At 34.0% G+C, this 21,243-nt stretch overlaps 3 protein-coding genes across 4 annotated transcripts; all 3 read left to right on the forward strand.

Annotated features, from left to right (window-relative positions):
• Positions 1 to 1,491: 1,491 nt before the first annotated feature.
• On the forward strand, positions 1,492 to 3,146 carry LOC111910359 (uncharacterized). The gene is made up of 3 exons (XM_023906204.3): positions 1,492 to 2,020; positions 2,091 to 2,559; positions 2,638 to 3,146. Exons 1-2 carry the CDS (start codon positions 1,520 to 1,522, stop codon positions 2,442 to 2,444), a joined length of 855 nt encoding a protein of 284 aa, XP_023761972.3. The 5' UTR covers positions 1,492 to 1,519; the 3' UTR covers positions 2,445 to 2,559; positions 2,638 to 3,146.
• Positions 3,147 to 5,359: 2,213 nt separating this feature from the next.
• On the forward strand, positions 5,360 to 9,024 carry LOC111910351 (probable protein phosphatase 2C 60). Of its 2 annotated transcripts, XM_023906191.3 has the most exons (11): positions 5,360 to 5,513; positions 6,178 to 6,307; positions 6,513 to 6,576; positions 6,741 to 6,849; positions 6,943 to 7,096; positions 7,239 to 7,364; positions 7,449 to 7,572; positions 7,682 to 7,758; positions 7,859 to 7,911; positions 8,250 to 8,304; positions 8,670 to 9,024. In XM_023906191.3, exons 2-11 carry the CDS (start codon positions 6,191 to 6,193, stop codon positions 8,877 to 8,879), a joined length of 1,089 nt encoding a protein of 362 aa, XP_023761959.1. In that variant the 5' UTR covers positions 5,360 to 5,513; positions 6,178 to 6,190; the 3' UTR covers positions 8,880 to 9,024. The 2 variants fall into 2 exon arrangements, with proteins under 2 accessions (XP_023761959.1, XP_042756049.1); XM_042900115.2 differs by lacking the exon at positions 5,360 to 5,513 and having other exon boundaries at positions 5,527 to 6,307.
• A 3,658-nt stretch (positions 9,025 to 12,682) lies between these two features.
• On the forward strand, positions 12,683 to 15,723 carry LOC111910342 (chaperone protein dnaJ 8, chloroplastic). Its single transcript, XM_042900116.2, has 3 exons — positions 12,683 to 13,221; positions 13,497 to 13,565; positions 15,396 to 15,723. Exons 1-3 carry the CDS (start codon positions 12,979 to 12,981, stop codon positions 15,567 to 15,569), a joined length of 486 nt encoding a protein of 161 aa, XP_042756050.1. The 5' UTR covers positions 12,683 to 12,978; the 3' UTR covers positions 15,570 to 15,723.
• Positions 15,724 to 21,243: the final 5,520 nt, after the last annotated feature.

A 21,243-nucleotide genomic window follows, 5' to 3' on the forward strand; every position in this document is an offset into this window, starting at 1 on the left:
TATATATTTAATTGAAGTCATTTCATAAAAAATATTTGAGGAGACCAAATTTTGGTAAAAATAAAAATTATAATATGGACTTGTTGAAGTCGGACAAATCCATGAGAACATAGAAGAAAATTTTGATGAATGGCAATATATATTAGCAAAAAAAAAATCTATAAATTTCTGGCATTTTTATTTTTTGGTTTGTTTTTTTTTCCCATTGCATAAATTTCTAAATAGCAATAAAATGCAGGGAAAATGACCTTTGAGGGTAATAAAGTATTCGTCTTGTATTCATTAGGTCCCTTATCTTTTTTTTTTTGTCTTTATTATACCATTGAACTTATAATCCCTGTTCACCAAAACCACCGCGACCGGTTATCACCTGTTTTACCGGTTACCACATTTAATTAGAGATGACATGTCTTATTACGTGGAATTAGAACACATTTAATTACCGTTTCTCTTTCACCCGTTTGTCCTTACAGTTAGGGTTCGTTTTAATTGAGGGAAGAAAAAGTTCAATCGAAGCATACGGTTAGGAAATTGAAGAGAAGTGGTGAATGCGAGTGTTATAGTGAAGAAGATGGCCTCTGATTCCAAACAAAGTGAGTATTTAACAGTTTATATACATTATAATGGTTTATTCGCACGAAAACCATTAGTGTACTTGAACGCTGTTGTTGTTTCAATCTGTGATGTCGATTTTGGTGCAATGGATTTCAAAGACTTTAACTTGTTCATTGCAAAGTTGATTGAAGGCAGTTGTGATAATGTATATTATTGCACTAGAAATGAACCATTGGCAGAGGGTATTAGGAGAATTAGGAATGATGCTGACTACTTTGAGTTTATTGAAACGGGTTATAGTGATGAAGCCGGTCTAAGAATGAATGTGTATATAGACCACGAAAATGAACCTGTACTTGATTGGGCTGATATGGAAGTAATGGAAGATGATGAAGGGCATTATTCTAAGGAAGACCTGGATGATGATAAAGATTCACAACTTTCTGATGATGTTCCATATGAGCATGAAGCAGATGATTACATTCCTTCTCTTGACAAGACTATTGGTGATGAATTCTTACATCGGGTGTCAGGTATGTGTAAGGATATAGATGATGAGGCTGAAACTGATGAGGTTGAAACCAAGAATGGAGATGACAAACCAGTGTACCCTATCCATAATGAGAACCAGAAATGGGACAAAATGGTGCCAATTCTAGGTATGAGATTCTCTAACCCCATGGAATTGAAAAATTGTTTGACTAACTATGCAGTGAAGAATGGGTACAACCTTTATTTTGAGAAAAATGATAGTCAGAGGTTATTAGTGAGATGTTGTAAAGAGAACAAGAACCCCTCTTGTCCTTTTAGACCGTGGGCTTCCTGAATGAGCAGTGAAAGGTCTTTCCAAATTAAGTCATTAGTTGATGAACATAACTGTTCAAGAGTCTTCAAACTTGGTTCCATTGTAACATTTAAATGGATTGGAATGCATTTTAAGAATCAACTTGTGAAGAACCCTAAAATGAGCATAAGGAAAATGAAGGCCAAAGTGAGTACAAAGTTTAACTTGATTGTTAGTGTCACTCAATGTAGAAATGCTAGGAGATATGCTTTGGATGAGATAGAGGGTAGTTTGATAGAACATTATGGTAAAGTATGGAGTTATGGAGAAGAAATAATGAGGACAAATCCTGGTTCAACAGTAAAGATAGATGTGAATGTCATGCCTGATTCCACAACCTACTTTTCTAAAATGTATGTTTGTTTTAAGGGTGTGAAGGATGGTTGGATTGCAGCATGTAGGAGGGTAATAGGGGTAGATGGTTGTTTTTTAAAGGGTATATGTAGAGGCCAACTGTTAGCAGCTATGGGTAGGGATGCAAACAACCACATCTTCCCTATTGCATGGGCTGTGGTGGAAGTTGAAAATAAGGAAACATGGAAGTGGTTTCTTGACCTCCTTCTGGATGACATTGAAATGGGAATTGGTCATGGATTGACCCTCATATCAGACCAACACAAGGTATATTTCTGTTTTGTTTTGTTTAAGTTGAATGTTTTTGTTATGTCATCTATTTCATGCTTTCTTTCAGGGATTAATAGAGGTTGTCAAAGAAAGGGTTCCAGCAGCAGAGCATAGACAATGTGCTAGGCACATCTATGCTAACTTCAAGAAAAGATTCAAAGGTGAACAATATAGGAAGTTGTTTTGGGCAGCAGCTGCTAGTACTACTCAACCAAAATTTGAGGCAGAAATGAATTCCATAAAAAAATTGACCCTTTGGCTTATGAACACCTCATGGAAAGGGACCCTAAAAGTTGGTGCAGGGCATTCTTTGAAGTGGACAGGGCTTGTGATGCTTATGAGAATGGCATATCAGAAAGTTTCAACTCTGTTATTGATCTTGCTAGGAAAAGGCCACTCATCACCATGTTGGAAGAGATAAGGATTTATGCAATGGAGAGGATGTATAAAATGTTGCAAGAGGGACAAAGTTGGGGGAATTTAAAAATATGTCCATCTATAAGGTTGAAGATATCAAAGCTAAAGAAACAGCAAAGGTATGATATAACTTCTATTATATTAATATTATATGTCTCATATATAAGATTAATAGAACTTCTTATTTTTTTGGGCAGATTTTGGGGTGTTATACCATCTGGGATACAACAATATGAAGTTAGGATTGGAAATGATGGATATGCTGTGGACCTTAACAACAACACATGTGGATGTAGATCTTGGCAAGTATCAGGTATCCCATGTGTGCATGCAGTGGCAGCCATTTCATACCTTAACAGGAATGCAGAGGATTATGTTGCACCATGGTTCCATACAACCATGTTCTTTACTTGTTACAACCATACCATTAACCCACTTAATGGTAGTTCCATGTGGCCTGAAGCTCCCTACATGAAGCCATTGCCTCCTCAAAAAAGAAGGTTACCAGGAAGGCCAACCCTTAAAAGGAAAAAAGATCAATCTGAGATGGAAAGCAAGGGGAAAACAAGGCATACTATCTCAAAAGCAGGTTCAGTTAATAGATGCACTATTCGTAGAGAAAGGGGCCACAATAGATCAACATGTCCTACTAGACCAGCAGATGTAGCATCCACTTCAAGGCCAAAAAACAAGAAACCTAAAAAATGTAAAAAAGAGAAAGGTATGCTATTAAAACAATATAATTTAAATGGAACATCCAACTCATTAGCTACATATTTGTATAGCAGGTAAAGTGGAACCAGTTCAAGTGGATCCAGTTCAAGCAGATCCAGTGGATCCAGTTCAAGTACCAGCTCCACAGGTTGATCCAGTTCAAGCAGATCTAGTGGATCCAGTTCAAGTACCAGCTCCACAGGTTGATCCAGTTCAAGCAGATCCAGTAGATCCAATTCAAGTACCAGCTCCACATGTTGAACCAGTTCAAGAAGATCCAGTGGATCCACTTCAAGTACCAGCTCCACATGTTGAACCAGTTCAAGCAGATCCAATGGATCCAGTTGATGTACCAGCTCCACATGTTGAACCAGTTCAAGTAGATGATCCACATCCAGATGTTGATGTCCCTGCTCAACCAGTTGCAACTAGACAGAGGATACGAAAATACTCAGAAAGAATTACCAAGATAGGGTTGAGGAGGAAGGTTTTGAAGAAATAAGGAAGCACTGGACACAACCCAATGGTGTTGGAATGATTTTATTTGGAAAGACAAACTTTTAGTCTTATAAATATGTAATTGGGAAAAATTTAAGAATCATGGCACATGGCACATCTTTTGACATATTAGGACAACTGTGGGCACAACTTTTGTAATAGTGCACATGCTGATGGAATATTACAACTTTGTCTTTTATCTATATGCTTTGGTGTACGGTTATTTGCATATAGATTGTTTAATCTTATATTATCTATCATAAATCAAGTAAATTTAGTATTACTACATTAAGCAAAGTTTGGTGTTGTTGTTGTTGTTAATCTGGACCATATTACCCTTGGATCACATCAACACATTGACAATTGATTACTGCCAAATTTAATATGGACCATTTTACCCTTGGATCACATCAAGACATTAACAATTGATTAATGCCAAGATTTAGTCTTAATACATTAAGAAATGTTTGATGTATCCAATGTGGTTAATCTGGACCATTTTACCCTTGGATCACATCAACACATTGACAATTGATTACTGCCAAATTTAATATGGACCATTTTACCCTTGGATCACATCAAGACATTAACAATTGATTAATGCCAAGATTTAGTCTTAATACATTAAGAAATGTTTGATGTATCCAATGTGGTTAATCTGGACCATTTTACCCTTGGATCACATCAACACAATAACAATTGACTGCCAAATTTAATCTGGACCATTTTACTCATGCATCATGTCCAATTCATTAACCTTTTAAACAAATTAATACTTCTTGGAAAGCACTCAAAACATCAAACTATCATTAATAAAAAAGATTTAGTCATAATACATCAAACAAATTACAACATTAAGGATTACATTTAGTCTTTGAATACAGCTAAACTAAGGGTTAAATTAAGGGCTAAACTACTTCTTAAACACAAACAACAGAAACAACACAATCATCACAACTTTATGAGTAAATAGCTTCCATTTGAGTTTTTCAAACTCTTGTCTAACAACCAAATTTTCTTGTTCCATCTTCATCTTACATATGCTGATCTCGTTTTCCAATATAGAAACTTTGAGGGTTAAATTGCACGGTTCTTTTTTGTCCTTCCCAGAATTGACTTCATTTTCAGGGGTTTCAGGCTCCATTCCCAGAACTTGCATTTTGGTCCTTCATTCTTGAAAAAAGTAACAAATTGGTTAAAGAAAGAAGATTAAACGAAAAGTAAAAAACAATTGCTTTACCATGGAGTTAGGGCACAATCTAAATTTTTTTCCTGGATTGTCTTTAGTTCGTGAAGTTCGTACACGAGATGGCAACCCACAGTAACAAGGGTTTTCAGGTTGAAATTCAACATTTCGTTTGGAAGAAATAGAAGAAGAAGAAGAAGACATGTCGATCTAGGGCAAGAACGGGCAAGAACGATGCAGTACTGTAACTTTGCAATTATTAAGCCCAATTTATGGCACATAATGCCACGTAATATCCACATAAGTAGTAACCTACAACAACCGGTATCAAGGGTTTTGGTGAACAGAGATTATAAGTTCAATGGTATAATAAAGACAAAAAAAAGATAAGGGACCTAATGAATACAAGACGAATACTTTATTACCCTCAAATGTTATTTTCCCTAAAATGCAGATACTTATTCACTTATTGGAGTAAGGTAATTAGGCCCAATACATTCATTCCACCCGGCCGAATACATTCCATATTAATGCCGCGTCAACGATTTCATTATAACAAATTTTCGAACTATAAAAATACATTTGTAACTATCTATGCTCCCCCTACCCCACCCCCAAACCACCACCGGCGCCCATCGGAACACTGTCTACGGATGATCCAGATTTCTGCAAACCGTAAGTCTATCTCTAAATCTCTCTCTCAATACCTTTCATTCATTGTTCGAAGAAGCGATTCTCAAATCTAATATCATGATTTGATTTTCGGTTCGCATGATATAATCATGCTCGTTATCCATCTCTCAATGTTTTAATTTTATTTTCCAATCATTGATCCATCAGTTATCGTTAGGGTTTTTTCTACACGATTTTTTTTTATTTGTGATTGGGACTACGTGTAGTTCGGTTATTGTTTCGTCAACCATGCAACGCATTTATGATTTCTTATTGTTTGTTGAATGGGTGATGTTGAGTGACGTGTGATGTGGTTAACTGTCTTCATTACACAATTTGTTGATTCAATTAAAAGAATTCGAGTCTATTACATGAAATCTGGTTGTTTCAGTTTACAGTTTCGATTAGGCGTAAAATTCTAATGGACAGTGTTTGAATCTGTGATTTTGTTTACCAATTCGAGTGTATTAATTGATGTTGTGCGTTTGGTTTAAATCGTTATTTCTGTCCCTGTGGTATATGTGCTTTTATCTGTGCATTTAGACTGTGTTAGTTTCTGATTCTTAATTGAGACAAGATACGATCAAATTTTATACTCTCAGCATTCTGTTTCATATCTGATTTTCATTTTTATTCGTATTTTTGGTGATATTGCAACCTTCAACAGGAAGATAGATAGAATGGGAATATACCTAAGCACGCCTAAAACTGACAAGCTTTCTCAGGATGGTGAGAATGATAACCTGAAATATGGGGTGTCATCCATGCAGGGTTGGCGTACATCAATGGAAGATGCTGTAAGTAGCTAGTATGCACTATGATGTTCTAGTTATGTAAAACTATTCTTCATGTTGGACTATTGGAGATCATAAAGTCTCTAAGATGATGGAATGTTTTGGATACTCAAATGTCATTCTGTATTTTTTGGGCAATGTAAAATTTGTTTATTCATATGGATCACTCAGAATTTTGTCTGCCTTCTTGGTATGAGGTGTTCGGTAGCATGCTGCTTATCTTGATTTGGACTGTTCAACATCTTTCTTTGGTGTTTATGATGGCCATGGAGGTATGACTACAAGCTTTAACACCCATGTATACTTATTTTATAATTCTTGATTTGATAACATCTTTACTACATTAACAGAGTTGTAGTATACTAGTATTTCAACGAATCTAATCATTGTGTTGTTTTTTTTGGGAAATTTCTGTACTAAGCCTTGTAGTTTGCAGGTCAGTCTGTCTCTAAGTTCTGTGCAAAGTATCTTCACCAACAACTGATGAAACATGAAGCTTATTCTAGTGGTGATATTGGAACTGCTGCCCAAAAAGCTTTCCTCAGGTTACCTATTTTTTTTGTAATATCAATAGCTGTTACACTTACACTGTTACACATCATGTCTATATATGAAAACAAGTTTGCATCTTTATGTAGAATGGATGAGATGATGTGTGGGCAACGTGGCTGGAGAGAGTTATCTGTTTTGGGAGACAAAAAAGATCAATTAAGCGGGAGGATGGAAGGGTTAATTTGTTCACCTAAAAGTGGTGAAGCAAAAAGTCAACATGATGATTGGCCTGTTGAGGAGGTACTTTAAAAGTTCAGATACTGAATCCATTAAAACCAACATGTTATTATAATCTTAAAATATTTAACCATGGTAGATAAATTTTACTGTTTTTATAGTATGTTGCTATTATAGGTCATATATTGTTTTTCTAATGATTCAGGGGCCACACTCTAACTATGAAGGGCCACAATGTGGTAGCACTGCTTGTGTGGCAATCATCCGTAACAACCAACTTGTTGTAGCTAATTCTGGTGATTCTCGTTGTGTGATATCTCGTAAGGGTCAGGTAATTAATTTATATATTTGTATTTTTTTTAAATATATGAATCATGGAACTTGTGGATAAGCATGGGTTTAATCTTATATACAGGCATATAATTTGTCAAAAGACCATAAGCCTGATCTTGATGCTGAAAAAGAAAGGATATCAAAAGCTGGTGGTTTTATTCATTGTGGTCGAGTTAATGGGACTCTAAACTTAACTAGGGCTATTGGTACTTTTCATACGTCGATTTTTATTTTTTATAATTATTTCCTAAAAGAGTAATTGTATGATTGTATCCTGTATTGGTCTTTGTGGTTCTTACTTCATCATATGTTCAGGGGACATGGAACTGAAGAAGGATAAATCACTGCCTGCTGAAAAACAAATTCTTACTGCTAATCCTGATATAAACATAGTGCGTAAAAGCATTTTAAATGCTTTTTTTTTTATCTAATATTCCTTATTTACATTTTTTCTGGAATTTTATAAGTTGCTTGTTGATTTCCTTTGATTAGGTTGAGCTTTGTGAGGATGATGATTTTCTTGTTATTGCTTGTGATGGAATATGGTAAGTTTTTCAATCTTGCTTTTGGTCATTATATAATGCGCTAGAATGAGATTACAGTTTTAACTAAATATGACTGGCTTACATTATATGTCATGTGACTGGAGATATATCTAATCTAAGATAAATTACAAAAATGGTACATGTGTTTTTTAATTTTAACCGTGTTTAGTTCAAAAATTGAAACCTTTTTCTGTTTTGGTCCCTGGAACCTTGAAATAAGGACAAATTTTGAAAACCCATTTTAACTTTGGACTAAACATGGTAAAAATTAGAAAGCACAAGGACCATTTTTGTAATTTACTCTAGAATGCTGAGATTTTTTTTTTCTCTTTTTACAGGGATTGCATGTCAAGCCAACAACTAGTGGATTTTGTACGCGAGCAAATAAAATCTGTACGTCCATTTCTACCTCACACTTGACAGTTTATTATTGATCCTACAATCTTGTGGGGCCCCTCTGTTACACAGGACAAAACAGAATAGAACATGACAGTCTTGTATTGTGTTTGACATGTATTAGACTGATGTCACCCAAACAGGATTCGTTTTGCTCTTGATTTGTTTGTGCAAAAGACGTAAATGCCCTCTTCATCAAAATTTGCCTTAAAAAGCTTGACCAGTCCCGTCCCTTGCAAAAGACGTAAATACCATTTTCATGATGATTATCGAAGATAGCATTAGACTCTCGTGAAAAAAGACGGAAACGCCCTCATGAATCTTGATAATGGTAAACCTAACAAGACTAAATTGATACACAGGAAAGTAAGCTATCGGTGGTGTGTGAGAAGGTATTCGACAGGTGTCTGGCACCTACCTCTGGTGGTGAAGGATGTGACAACATGACAATGGTTTTGGTGCAGTTTAAAACTTGCCCAAAGCCCGGCCCGGGTCCATCTACTTCTCAACAGACGTCCCCTGATCAAGACTCTGTCTCATCTGACTGCAAAGACAAACCTGGTTCAAACTAGCGGTAATACTTTTTTTTTTTTTTAATTCATCACAACCGTTTCATAGAAATACATAATATTCTTTTATATCCATAGGAAACATCGCTCTATTCATGTACAAATTGTTTTCTTCTTATTGAATTGGCCCATGGTATTTGAGACACCATTTGTTGATTTGAATTTTGCTCATGATAATCACAGATAATGTGACAGCCTCGAGTTCAAATTCTACGCTTGTATTTCACAAAATGGTTGTTGCTAGATGTGTTTGCTAGCATATATATTTTGCATCTAGTTGAGTACTAATTGACCCAAGAGAATCATGTTTGCTACCAGCCATATTGACAATAAAAAAAAAACAAATAAAAACCCCAAGCCAGAGTAGATAGCTAGTAGGAGTTGGATGCAAAATGCAATCAACAATCAAATACATGACTAGAGAACAGTTGGCAAATGGGTACATGTGAAACTGTTGCTCAACATGAAACCTTCTTCAATCAACAAATCGAAAAACTGTGAATTGATGTGTGCACTGGTACCATGAAGATTGGTGCCAAAACATGACCAAGGTTTTACTATCATAGAAAAGCTTACTTACAACATACAATGAAAGAAAAAAGGAAACTATATATAAGAAACAAGTAGGGTAAAACATATCTAAGAAATGACTAAACTACTCATAAACTTGAGAGCAGTATAATATTAAAGCCATTACATTTTGCCATTTTTTCGGTTTAACCGCAATATTTTATTCCTGGTCGATGAAAACTACCCATTTTTCAAAGAAATTCCCACTACGTCAATGGTGACCCCTATTAGTTATATGAGTTTTCATATACCTACATATATACCTACTTGACATCATACAAAAACAGACCATGCATATCCCATTAGAATGGAGTAGGGGCAATGCATAAATCAACAGTCAAGTCTCCTTGGATGGTAGATCGATTGTGTCACTAAGATGATCTCCGACATGTGCACAACGTAAACCTACAAAAGGGCAACGAGGAGTAAGTGATAGAGAGCAGTGCAACAATACATTAATAATCAAGTAACATAAGTGCAAGAAATCGTCATCAACAAATAAAAATCAAAAAACAAAGACATACAAGGTGGAGAGACTATTCATCAACACTAATGTTTGACTTCCAAACCTTCCTATATGAGGTCATGTCCTTGGTAAAAACAAGTTTCTTCATGTCAAACCTCACATTATCCCCTTATTTCCTTCTCAGACGTTCTCTCTTCCTTCTAACCATCGATCCTAAATGACTCTACCCTCCTTATTGTCACCGAAGGTAACCTTCTTATGACATGTCCAAACCATCTCAAACATCCTTCCCTCAGTTAATGAGTTCTTTATAACTCCATTCGGTATCCTATCCAGCAAAGTTCAACCACAAGTCCACCTTACTATCCTCACACTTGACATCATTTGTACTTCTAAAATAACATCTAACTTTCTAAAAATGATTATTATTTACCTACATTGTATGTGTATAACCTCCTAAACTAGCAAATGAGAATTCAACTCAGGAGATATGTTCTTTCATTAAGTACACATGATGTCATGTAGATAAACGATAAGTCATACAAGTTTTAACATATGCTAAACCGAAAATAGGTGGGCATAGTGGTTGTAGTTGAAATTTATTTTTAAATGTGTAACTTTCATTGACTGAAATAAAATATAGTGACTAAAAGGAAAAATGGTCTTGATATAGTGACTTTTATGTACATTGCCCTAAACTTATATAGCTAAATAAATGCTAAACTTAAAACTATGCAAAATATACCATAAACCATGCAAAATTTATGCTAATAGTTTTAATGGATGGAAGAAGTTAAAGTTTCTTAATGTTTCTAGTTTTATATGTTATGTGAGGTTGTGCATGATTCGGTCAAAACTCAATAAATTGGTTTAAACAAGACAATGTTTAACAAAATTTGAGCCTTTCATATATTTGTTGATACGTTGTTTTGCAAAAATAAATAAATAAATAAAAGAACTATGTTGGGTTTGAAGGAGGTGTTGTTTATTGTGTGTAAGTTGTGTTTGTTAATGCTGATGCATAAAAGATGTTAGATTTTGGTGTGAAAGCTTTTCTTGATTTGATTGAAAAATGATCTTGCAATGTAATGTGGCCATGACTTCCTATCACGGGGGGAAGCCGCATCACCCTCATATGTTGCCTTTTGTTGACCAGCTCTTTATGTTTGCTAAACACATTCCCCCTTCTTTTTTTTCTTTGTCGAACCAACACTAAAAATATAAAAAGTTGATACAGTTTTCTTCGGTATTGCTTCTTTCCAAAGTGACAAGTCATATATTAAGATACAGTTTCATCATTTACCTTTATTTGATCCTAAATTGTGTTTAGGGCTTGATGAATTTGGGAATTTGTTATAAATGTAAAACACGTATAATATCATTATTTGGTAATGATATTTAACAAATAATATGTTGATAATTTCATAAAATCTTAACCTAGTTGTTATTATTTATGAGCTTGGGTTAAGATTTGCAGTTAGAGTATATATCTATAAATATGTATTGTATTTGTGTATGAAGTTGTTTATATAAAATATGAACATTGATGCCTAAATTGGAGTTATAGTTTTGGTGTCTTGGCGATATAACAAACAGTTAGTGATTATTATTATATTATACACTAGTAAAGTGATGTTAACATGAACATGAAATAAAATCACATATCGGAAGTATGTTGCTATATGTGAAAGTATAGTATATGGTTTCCACCTGAAAAAAAAAAAAAAAAAGAAACGTTTTTAATAAAATTATCATTTTTTCGCAATATACGATTCTTTTTCAAAAAAAAAAAATAATAAATAAATAAATAAATCAGAACCATTAGAAATTTCATTTCATATCAAAAATTTGTCTCACATTGTGCCCTTTATAAGTTATATTATGATTATATTTTGCAAAGAATAAACAAGATAACTTTTAAACCTCCATCAATTCAATGCTTTTATGATGTTTTCTGATAATAATGTTCATTGATCAATAAATTAATGGGTTTATTACCGTTTCACAAAGGAAATCAAGGGGTATTTTGGTCGTTTACATGGATTTGATTATCGTATGATCTATTTGACAACAAAATTCCATAAAATTGTTTATCCAAAATAAAAAGATATAATATTCAAACTTTAGCATTTCCAAAATATTGTTAATGTTCGGTTAATATTTGAACAATGCTTTATCATCTAGTGATGTACCTTAAATGGGTTTGACATGATCGTCTAGTAGAAGTGCACATAAAAACTATATATCAAAGTTCAAAACCGGATTTGACCCAACCGGATTAGATACTCTTATCCACGAGATCCTAACTGGATGATGAATCCTGACCCAAAAATTGGATTGACACCCGAATCGTAAACCAGTTTATCGAGAATCCAAATCCAAAATCATACCCAAAATTGAATTCAACCCGGATCGGATTCTATGTGACATCATTTGAACCGGATCAATTAAAATCCAGATTGGATTTGTCAAAAACGCACCTCTAGCATCTTGACCTACGACTTACCATTTTTAACAGAAAGAAACAATAACAAGCTAGATGAAAAAGCATATACGATTACTTGTTAATTGTTACACCTTATCTTTTAACAAAATATATGGCAATACAAATATACATCAGTACGCTACTTCAAACCACCAATCACGAATAGACACGTCATCCTTAAGCATCTCTAATCTGACCACGATGGTCGATGGATAATGACCTCCCAAGTCCCAAGCAGCCTATCTCTCTCTATTATACTTGAATATATAAATGGAATGCCTCTATTATGTCTCTATATACATTGAAAAGATGCTTTGTCTTCTCCATTGATGACCATTTCTTCACTCAACAATCGACTTCCTTCACACACGATTACAAAATTCATATGGCGACTTTTAACACGTGGCAAGTTTGATCTCTATTTCATAGTTTCCCATACACATTTCACATACGCGCGTACCAACTATTAATTATATATATAGATCGATCTACAGAGCTTGATTTCGTATCTATTTCACAAAGGACTAATTTGATTTCCTTTGAAGTTAGCTTAGCTTTACAATAGATATAATAAAGTGCTAATGGCGTCTGTGGCTGGAGTTATCAACGGTTGCGTTTCATCTTCCACTTCATCTTCATCGTCGTGGGGAAAACTGAAGAAATCTCACGAGAAGATGACGACGACGACGAGTGCTGGTAAGAGGTTTCGAGTTAGCTGTGCTTTTACGAATTCTCTAGCTTCAGATCCATATAAAATATTGAGGATTCATCCTGGTGCTTCTGAATCTGAGATCAAAAAAGCTTTCAGACAGCTTGCTTTGAAGGTATTAATTACTTTCTTCTACTAGTGATTGCAGAACCTTCCGATTGATAGATCTTCCTCTTCCTAATTTTTTGAAGGCAGTAGTTTATTGATCGAATAGATGCTAATTTTAGTTTATCAATTGCACTGATCACACAAAAATACTATCACAACTCAAGGATTTAAAATTGGAGTTGCCGTTTTTTTCGGTGCAGATTTTAGTATGATTTTCGCTCAATTAAATTATGAATCTTTTCAAATTGCTATTCTCTTTGATCGAAACTCTTATTGTTCTAGTATCATCCGGACGTTTGCAAAGGAAGCGATTGTGGAATCCAATTTCAAGAAATTAACGAAGCATATGATGTAAGTTTACTCTTGATTCCACACTTTATTAAACATTGAAAATTAGAAATATGTACTGTTGTTTCAAAAACTCTGCAATATAACCCATACAATTTGAAACTATAAATATGAAAAATCAAATCAGAAAGTTCAAAATGTTTTGCACCCAATTTCTCAATCTAGTTTTATTTTATATAAGTTTCTGTTAAATAAAAATGGTAACAAATTATTGCAGAAATACTAGTAATCGAATATGGATATCAGAAGGCATATTCTTATCATTATCTCATATGCTAAAATTATTGCACATTTCAGTTATCAACTTATCATTTTGAAATTTGTCTTGAAATGATTGTATTACCTTAGAAATTTTAGTTATGTACATTTTTTAGGAACGTATTTTCAAATAAATATTTAAGAGATCGTTCTTTTATTTGGTATCTACGTTTCAAGATACATTACAAGCTTATATATTTATAATCAAATAAGCAACATATAAAGTATATATTATTTCTTTTATAATGATCATGTCTTTTAGTCCATTTAAACATATATTTTAAGTTTAAGTTTATAATAAAAAAAAAAGGACTTATTATTCGAAATTTTATTTATTGATTATCAGGTCCTTTATTTAATGTCAATAGTTTGAAATGTGTTATAAATTCGTAATCAAATAATTAAGTTGTAATTTAATTTTTTTATTTCGTTACCAGTTTTTGTTTGACATGATCAATAATTTACTTTGTTCAAATATTCGATTAAAAATGTTAAAACAACACTAATGGCTTTTTTTTTTGGTTTATTTCACCTTTTATAAATAATAAAAATGGCAGATGTAACATTAACAATTTATTTTGTCCAAGGATTTTTTTAACAATCAAGACAATAGACATAGTACTTTCTTTTTTCACCTTTTAGTGATTGTCAATTGATATGATTGATTAAAACATGATAAATAAGTTTTTGTTCAAGTTTTTAATTCTATATATTTTTATGTTTTTTTGAGATATTTAACCTAACAGTGCATACAATTTTTCTTTTTAAAAAAATAGTCCATATAATAGAAAATCATAGAAATGGTCAAAACAAATTACAAAAACGATCCTCTAATATACCAAAAAGTCCCTATGCAGAATTGTATTTTACAGATATGGTCGTTTTGTTTTACAAATTTACAGAAATGGTCCTTGCCTATTAGTAAATTTATAGAAATGGTTCTTATGTTTCATAAAACTGCAGAAATGGTTTCTGCCTATTATCAAATTTACATTATTGGTCCCTATGTTTCACAAAATTATAAAAACATGCCCTGCTTTTTGCAAAAAATACAAAAATAGTCCTTAACCATAAGCAAATATACATAAATTGTCCTGACATTTTATAAAATCATAGAAATCGTTACTTTCTAATAACTAATTTATAGAAATGGTCTATATATAAGATATCATTTGAAAATTTATGCTGAGAATATAAGATTGAGTAAATTACTGAAATCGTCCTTATGGTTTGGTCAAAATTACACGTTTTGTCCCTACTTTTGATCGTCCGGATCGTCCCTGATGTTTGATTTTGTTGTGTTTTTCGTCCCCATAGTTTGGTCAAATTTGTACATTTGGTCCCTAATTTTATGTATGTAAAGGACGAAAAACGCAATAAAATCAAACCATATGGATGATCCAAATGCAAAAAAATGGTTATAGACCAAACTAACCAAACCATAAGGACGATTTTAGTAACTTACGCTATAAGATTAATAAGCTCATGGCAACATGTATGTCATCCCATTAGTTTAAACTATGATAGACAACAATATCGTTTTTTGTATTTTAATAATATTTTACATATGAGCAGATAGTAATGAGTAATTTAAAGGGTGAAATGAGTGTAGAAGAAACACAGGATGAACCGTTAGATGAGACGATGAGAGGAATGGAGGACCCTGATTGGGACATGTGGGAGGAATGGATGGGTTGGGAAGGAGCGGGTATTCGTGATTACTCCTCACACATTAACCCTTATATCTAATTTTTTTCAATTCATCTCCCTAAAGTTATTTCCTTTCACATTATTTCTTCTCGTGTAAGGGAACCTAAATGTGCATGTATATATTTAGAAAACAATTGTAAATTTTGCTATATTCATTATGATAATATATATACATGTGTAATTATAATTCCTAGATACATTGTTGGTTTTGTGTACAAAAAATGGTGTACGGTTGGAATGATTGGAGCCACTTTTGGATATATTAAAATCTAATGTGATATATTAATTTTCATGTGTGTTTTTGGCATTGTATTAGACCATCTTTAACTCATTTCTATTTTTCCCCCATAAATGGAATAAAAAATGGAATAAATAGTGTTTCATTTCCAATCCTATTCCATTTTCTACCTTATTTTTTATTCCAAAAAGTATATTCCTAGAATATTTATTTTTTATAACTTATATATATTGTCAAATACACACCTCTACTAATTAAACTCTATATTTATGATTAATTAATATAAATTAGTATATAACATGATATTATAAATATTAAATATTGCATTTAAATTATAGTTAGTAGATAAAATAAACTAGAAATGTATAAAATAAAAATGAGAGAAAATAAAATTGGCAACCAAACTTCACATCTATTTTTAGAGATATGAATAGTATTCCCTCATATTCATATCTCCAAAAATTGAGGTAAAAATGGGGTAGAATTGGAGAAGAATGGGGGAATAAATAGAGTTTGGGGGTGGGTTGGAGATGCCTTATGTGATGATGAAAATACAAGTTTTGATATATGAATTGAAATATTTTGATGGGTTTCATTTATTATTACATTTATCGTAACAATTTAACTTATTTATGAAGTTCAGAGATTGAGGGTGGGTATTTTATACTGTCATAAGACATAAATTGTTTGTTTAAGGGTATATCTTGAGGATACAAAAATAAATTCAAGAAACAATATTATATCTAATGAGATCTGCTCTCATTATGTACAAAACAATATAAGACATGTGTATTATGTATTATAGGCTTTCAAATATGTTCTTTTTGATGTATTTATATGTTGTCAAAAGGCACTTAATAACTACCAACCAATTTCAATTATCCGATAAACTATCAAAAGTTGTTAAGCATCAATTAATATATTAAATGATTAATTTACAAAAATTAGCTTTGGATTTAATTATATATATATATATATATATATATATATATATATATATATATATATGTATGTATGTTAATTAGTCAAGAAAAACCCTAAGACCCAAAACATGTATCTTTGACCATTAATATATTAAATCAAAACCTAATTTAGCTAGTCCAAATCTAATTCAGCTTGCCCAACACTACAATCCAAGTCGAGTTTAACTCATTACTTTGTCCATTTGATAATTAAGGGGGTAAAGTCTTATATAAGGCTAGAAAATGTTATTGTCTTCCTATTTACACAAATTTATGCACCACTAATGTTATTGATTTTTGGGTGTGTTGGACTTACGTTAATGTACATTGACAATATACAAAAGTATTTGGTTGGCATGTTATTTTTCTTATACCGTAAGGTGGTTTTAGGCTCTCTCGCTTCATGTCCACAAAGTCTATAACATCCCGATGATGAGACAATTTCAATTTAAACCCTATGTTTGAAGAAATATCGCATTTGGGCCCATATGCATGATAAAGATTACAAAATGGCCCGCGGTGGCATTTTAGTAATTTTAGTCGAAGCTTAGTACAATGGGTGTACGCTTCGTACGCAAGGCGTACATGTGAGAGCGTAGAACGATCGGCGTACATTGCATACGTAGGGTATACGTGTGAGGGTTTCAAACCCTAAAACATAGGGTTTTGACCCTATTTAAAAATCTTTATCGCCTTAAGACCTTCACCCTCATCAACCCCCACCTAAAAACTGTCCCTCTAGCTAACCCTAAGTGTGAAGATTGCACCTTGAGCTCATTTGTGTGTTTTGGTGATGTTCTTAAAGAAGAAAAAAGTGGTAGAAGGATATTGGAGCTTGGAAGAAGTTTGGATATGGGATTCTCACCTTGCTAGCAACCTTTAGGAGGTAAAAAGCTCCTAGCTTGATTATCCTTTCTTATAGATCTGGATATTCCTTCATTTAGGGCATTTTTGGTCCCAACCTTTGTGATTCTTGAGCATGACATGCTCTTGATCAAATAAGTTGTCCTTTCAGACCCAGTGAGGGGCCTTGAGTCATAAAAATGAGATCTTGATGCTTAATTCTTCCCCATGCATGCTTTAGGAGGTCTTTAAGTGTTAAGAAGTTGGGATTGTTTGTATTAAGCACTTAATGGGCATGCAAAGTCATATAGTTGGAAACTTTATAACTCCTAGTGGTATTTTGGCCTTGGATATGCATTTAGACGTAAAAAGTCGAAGTATTAAGTTGTTAAGTGGTTAAGATGGAAAACCATTGCGTATGTTAGACGTACCAAATGGTACATTGCGTGTAAGCAGGTGGAGCCTTGATGCCTCGGACCACGAGTATGCCCCGCGTACATCCGAAGTACTGTAACGCCCGTAGATCAGGGCTAGTCAATTTAGAGACGATAAGCATCAAAAATGATTTTTTATGGAAGATTATTTAGAAGGATTAACCTTAACCAAGTTTTAGTATATGTCACAAGGTTTCTGTGCATATAAAGAACGCCAAAATCCGAGTTATAACGAAAAAGTTATGACCTATCGAAGTTTTGCGACAGAACCGACACGACCTAGCGTGACCCAGCGCGACGTAAATAGTGAATTTAAGGTAGATAGATATCTATCCTTAGTGATATAAATTAGAATTGAAGATCTCATCGATAGTAGTGCAACGACGGAAAGACGGACGAAAACGGAGTTCAGTTGAAGGAGTTATGAATTTCGAACGGAGTTTTCCTGTCCGGCCTACTAAAGATAATATATAAGTAATATATTTATAATATATTAAAAATAAATTCAAAATTAGCCAATGGAGTCTAAACGAGAGTTGTAGAGCAAAATCTTACCTTCGCATCGATATAAAGAACGTCGAAAACGGAGTTCGTATGCGAAAGTTATGAATTTCTGAAGTTCAGGGCGCGAAACCCCAAAACTGTCAGAGACCACGACGTGGCAAGTCTCCTGACACCTCCGGGAGTCCCCCAGATGCAACTTGCAATGACGCATGCAATGACGACCAAGCCCACGACATGGAAAAAGGTTGCCACGACGTGGCAAGGGCCAAATTTGCCCTATAAATACATTTGAAGGGCCACCCGACTATGGTTGCTCCATCCCTTCTCTCTCACTCCCGATACACCCTCTAAGCCCTATTTTAACTCCCCACCCCCGGAAGCCCCGATATCAACCCCGAGACCCGAAGCAAGTCCCGAAGCCCGAAGATCCCGAGAAGAAAAGAGTTTCCGAGCCGAAGCTCTTTCCGTGAGAAACCTGGTGTGTGAAGATATCCTGGTTTCACCGAAGAATACTACTCTTAGAGCTGTAGTGTTGTCCGATCATCTTCTGATCAAGTGAGTGTATAGTCCCTTTCATAAACACGATAATAATACAAGTATTGATTGAATGTATTAAGTATATTGTTGTTTATATGTGTGAGTGTGTGGTTACTTTCTTCTACCACATAGATATAAAGTATTTGCTATGAAATACGTGCTATGTGTTTATATGTTGTTGGTTTACTTGAGATGGTTGTTGAATGATTGTTTTATACAGGTTTTTAAATGATCTAAACTGTATATGTATGTTATATCTACAAATACGTTGGGTAGAACATGGGTAGACGAATTAGTTGGTGTGTGATGACGGATGAGCTTGAGGATGAGACGTATAGACAAACCTTGGTAGCTATGGATTTAGTACCGTATAGACAAACCTTGGTAGCTATGGATTTAGTACCGTATAGACAAACCTTGGTAGCTATGGATTTAGTACCGTATAGACAAATCTTGGTAGCTATGGATTTAGTACCGTAGAGACGAACGTTGGTAGCTATGGATATAGTACTGTTAGATAAACGTTGGTAGCTATGGACTTAGTACCTACACTAGTAGCTATGGATTTAGTACCCGATGAATGAACCACAACAGCTATGAAATTAGTGCTTTACGAAGGAACCTTGGCAACTATTGTCTTAGTGCCTAATACGGAGTAAACGAATAGATAACTCTTAGGGTAAACCCTTAAGAGTAAGGAAGATAATGGGGATGGGAAATTGAGTTGGTTGTTTGATAATTAATTATAATAATTATATTATTGTGGGTTGAAAACCCTATATGCTCACCAGGCTCCAAAGCCTGACCCACTCAGTTTTCTTTTCAATACAGGTAATGGCACAAGAGTATAAGTTGGTGGACTTGATGAGAGATTTCGGATTATAGATCAATAGTTATAAATAATTGTTGTAAGGTCTATTTTATATTGTTTATGCTTTTGGTCTGTATCGGAACATGACATCCCGAGGTTTTATTATTTAATGAAAATACATTCTCTTTGAGAAATGTTTTGATAAATGGTTATCATATTTTATTTTGGGAACAAATTCCGCAACCGTTTTCTTTAAACGATCACTCTGATTTATAAAACAAAGCATAAACAAATCGGTTTTTTTTAGCCGTGAAATTGGGGATGTCACAAGTACGCCCCGCGTACGAGGACTTAGTTGACTCGGTTGCTTTGTTGATTTTGTCCAGTATTGACCAAGGATATTTTGGGAAAGTTGTTATTAATTTAGAATGGGAAAATGTTTTGATGTTTAGGAGTCGGGTAGAGCCGGTTGTCGGAGCAGGGATTTATTCAAACTAAGAGGTGAGTTTCTTCACTGTACCTGTGGTTCGAATGCACTAATGCTGGCCCACTAGAGTGCTTATCATGGTTAGGATAGTGTTATGCTAGTTTGTAGGTGTTTAGTAGACCCGTATGATTATTTGTATTTGTTGGCTTTGTGTTTATGTATATTTGTTTCATATGTCGACATATTGTGTTGGCTTGAGGCAGTCCTGCTTTTTGTTGTAGGCCAAGACACCCGGGGACAGCCAAATAGGTTGTAGGCCCTACAAGGCGGTCCAGTCAAGCCAGCGTCCCGTAGAGTGATTCGAATAGGTTGTAGGCCTTGCAAGGCGGTCCAATCAGGTTGGCTGCTCATATTTGTATGCTTGTTTTTTTGTGGTGTGTTGGTACTTTGGGGAAACTCACTAAGTTTCGGCTTACATTTTTAGTTTATGGTTTCAAGTACTTCAAATGATTGTGGGAAAGCGAAGGTGTGACTGTGCACATCTTCCTATTTTATGTCACTAGGTCTTGGGAAAACTCTGATTTTGTAATAATGATTTTAAAACAATGACTCTTTTTTGTAAACAATGTTGGTTAATGGTTGATTTTGAACATTTTAAATTTCTTTTATTTTTTGGAGTGTTACAAAGTCTTAGGGGACATTCACTATTTGACAAAGGTATGGATCGATTCCTAGAATCACTCTTTGGTTTGAAATCTTTAGGGTAACCAATTAGTTTGTAACATTTATCAATTGTATGCCCTTTACGACCATAATTTTTGCATTGAATACATTGATTCCTACTTTTATTATTATTAAACATGTTATTAAACCTACTCTTAAAGGAACTATTTTGTGTCTTAGTGGAAGATTGAGAGGTCGAAAAGGAACCATTCTTTTGGTGAGATTCTTCATGAG

The sequence above is a fragment of the Lactuca sativa genome, chromosome 1, assembly GCF_002870075.4.
Source record: "Lactuca sativa cultivar Salinas chromosome 1, Lsat_Salinas_v11, whole genome shotgun sequence".
NCBI classification, from domain to species: domain Eukaryota; kingdom Viridiplantae; phylum Streptophyta; class Magnoliopsida; order Asterales; family Asteraceae; genus Lactuca; species Lactuca sativa.

Coding starts and splice junctions, on each gene's coding strand:
- LOC111910359 (XM_023906204.3), top strand. CDS start 1,520: ATGAGCATAAGGAAAATGAAGGCCAAAGTGAGTACAAAGTTTAACTTG. Junction 2,021..2,090: donor TCATATCAGACCAACACAAG/GTATATTTCTGT, acceptor GCTTTCTTTCAG/GGATTAATAGAGGTTGTCAA.
- LOC111910351 (XM_023906191.3), top strand. CDS start 6,191: ATGGGAATATACCTAAGCACGCCTAAAACTGACAAGCTTTCTCAGGAT. Junction 6,577..6,740: donor TGTTTATGATGGCCATGGAG/GTATGACTACAA, acceptor TGTAGTTTGCAG/GTCAGTCTGTCTCTAAGTTC. Junction 6,850..6,942: donor GCCCAAAAAGCTTTCCTCAG/GTTACCTATTTT, acceptor ATCTTTATGTAG/AATGGATGAGATGATGTGTG.
- LOC111910342 (XM_042900116.2), top strand. CDS start 12,979: ATGGCGTCTGTGGCTGGAGTTATCAACGGTTGCGTTTCATCTTCCACT. Junction 13,222..13,496: donor TCAGACAGCTTGCTTTGAAG/GTATTAATTACT, acceptor TTATTGTTCTAG/TATCATCCGGACGTTTGCAA. Junction 13,566..15,395: donor AAATTAACGAAGCATATGAT/GTAAGTTTACTC, acceptor ACATATGAGCAG/ATAGTAATGAGTAATTTAAA.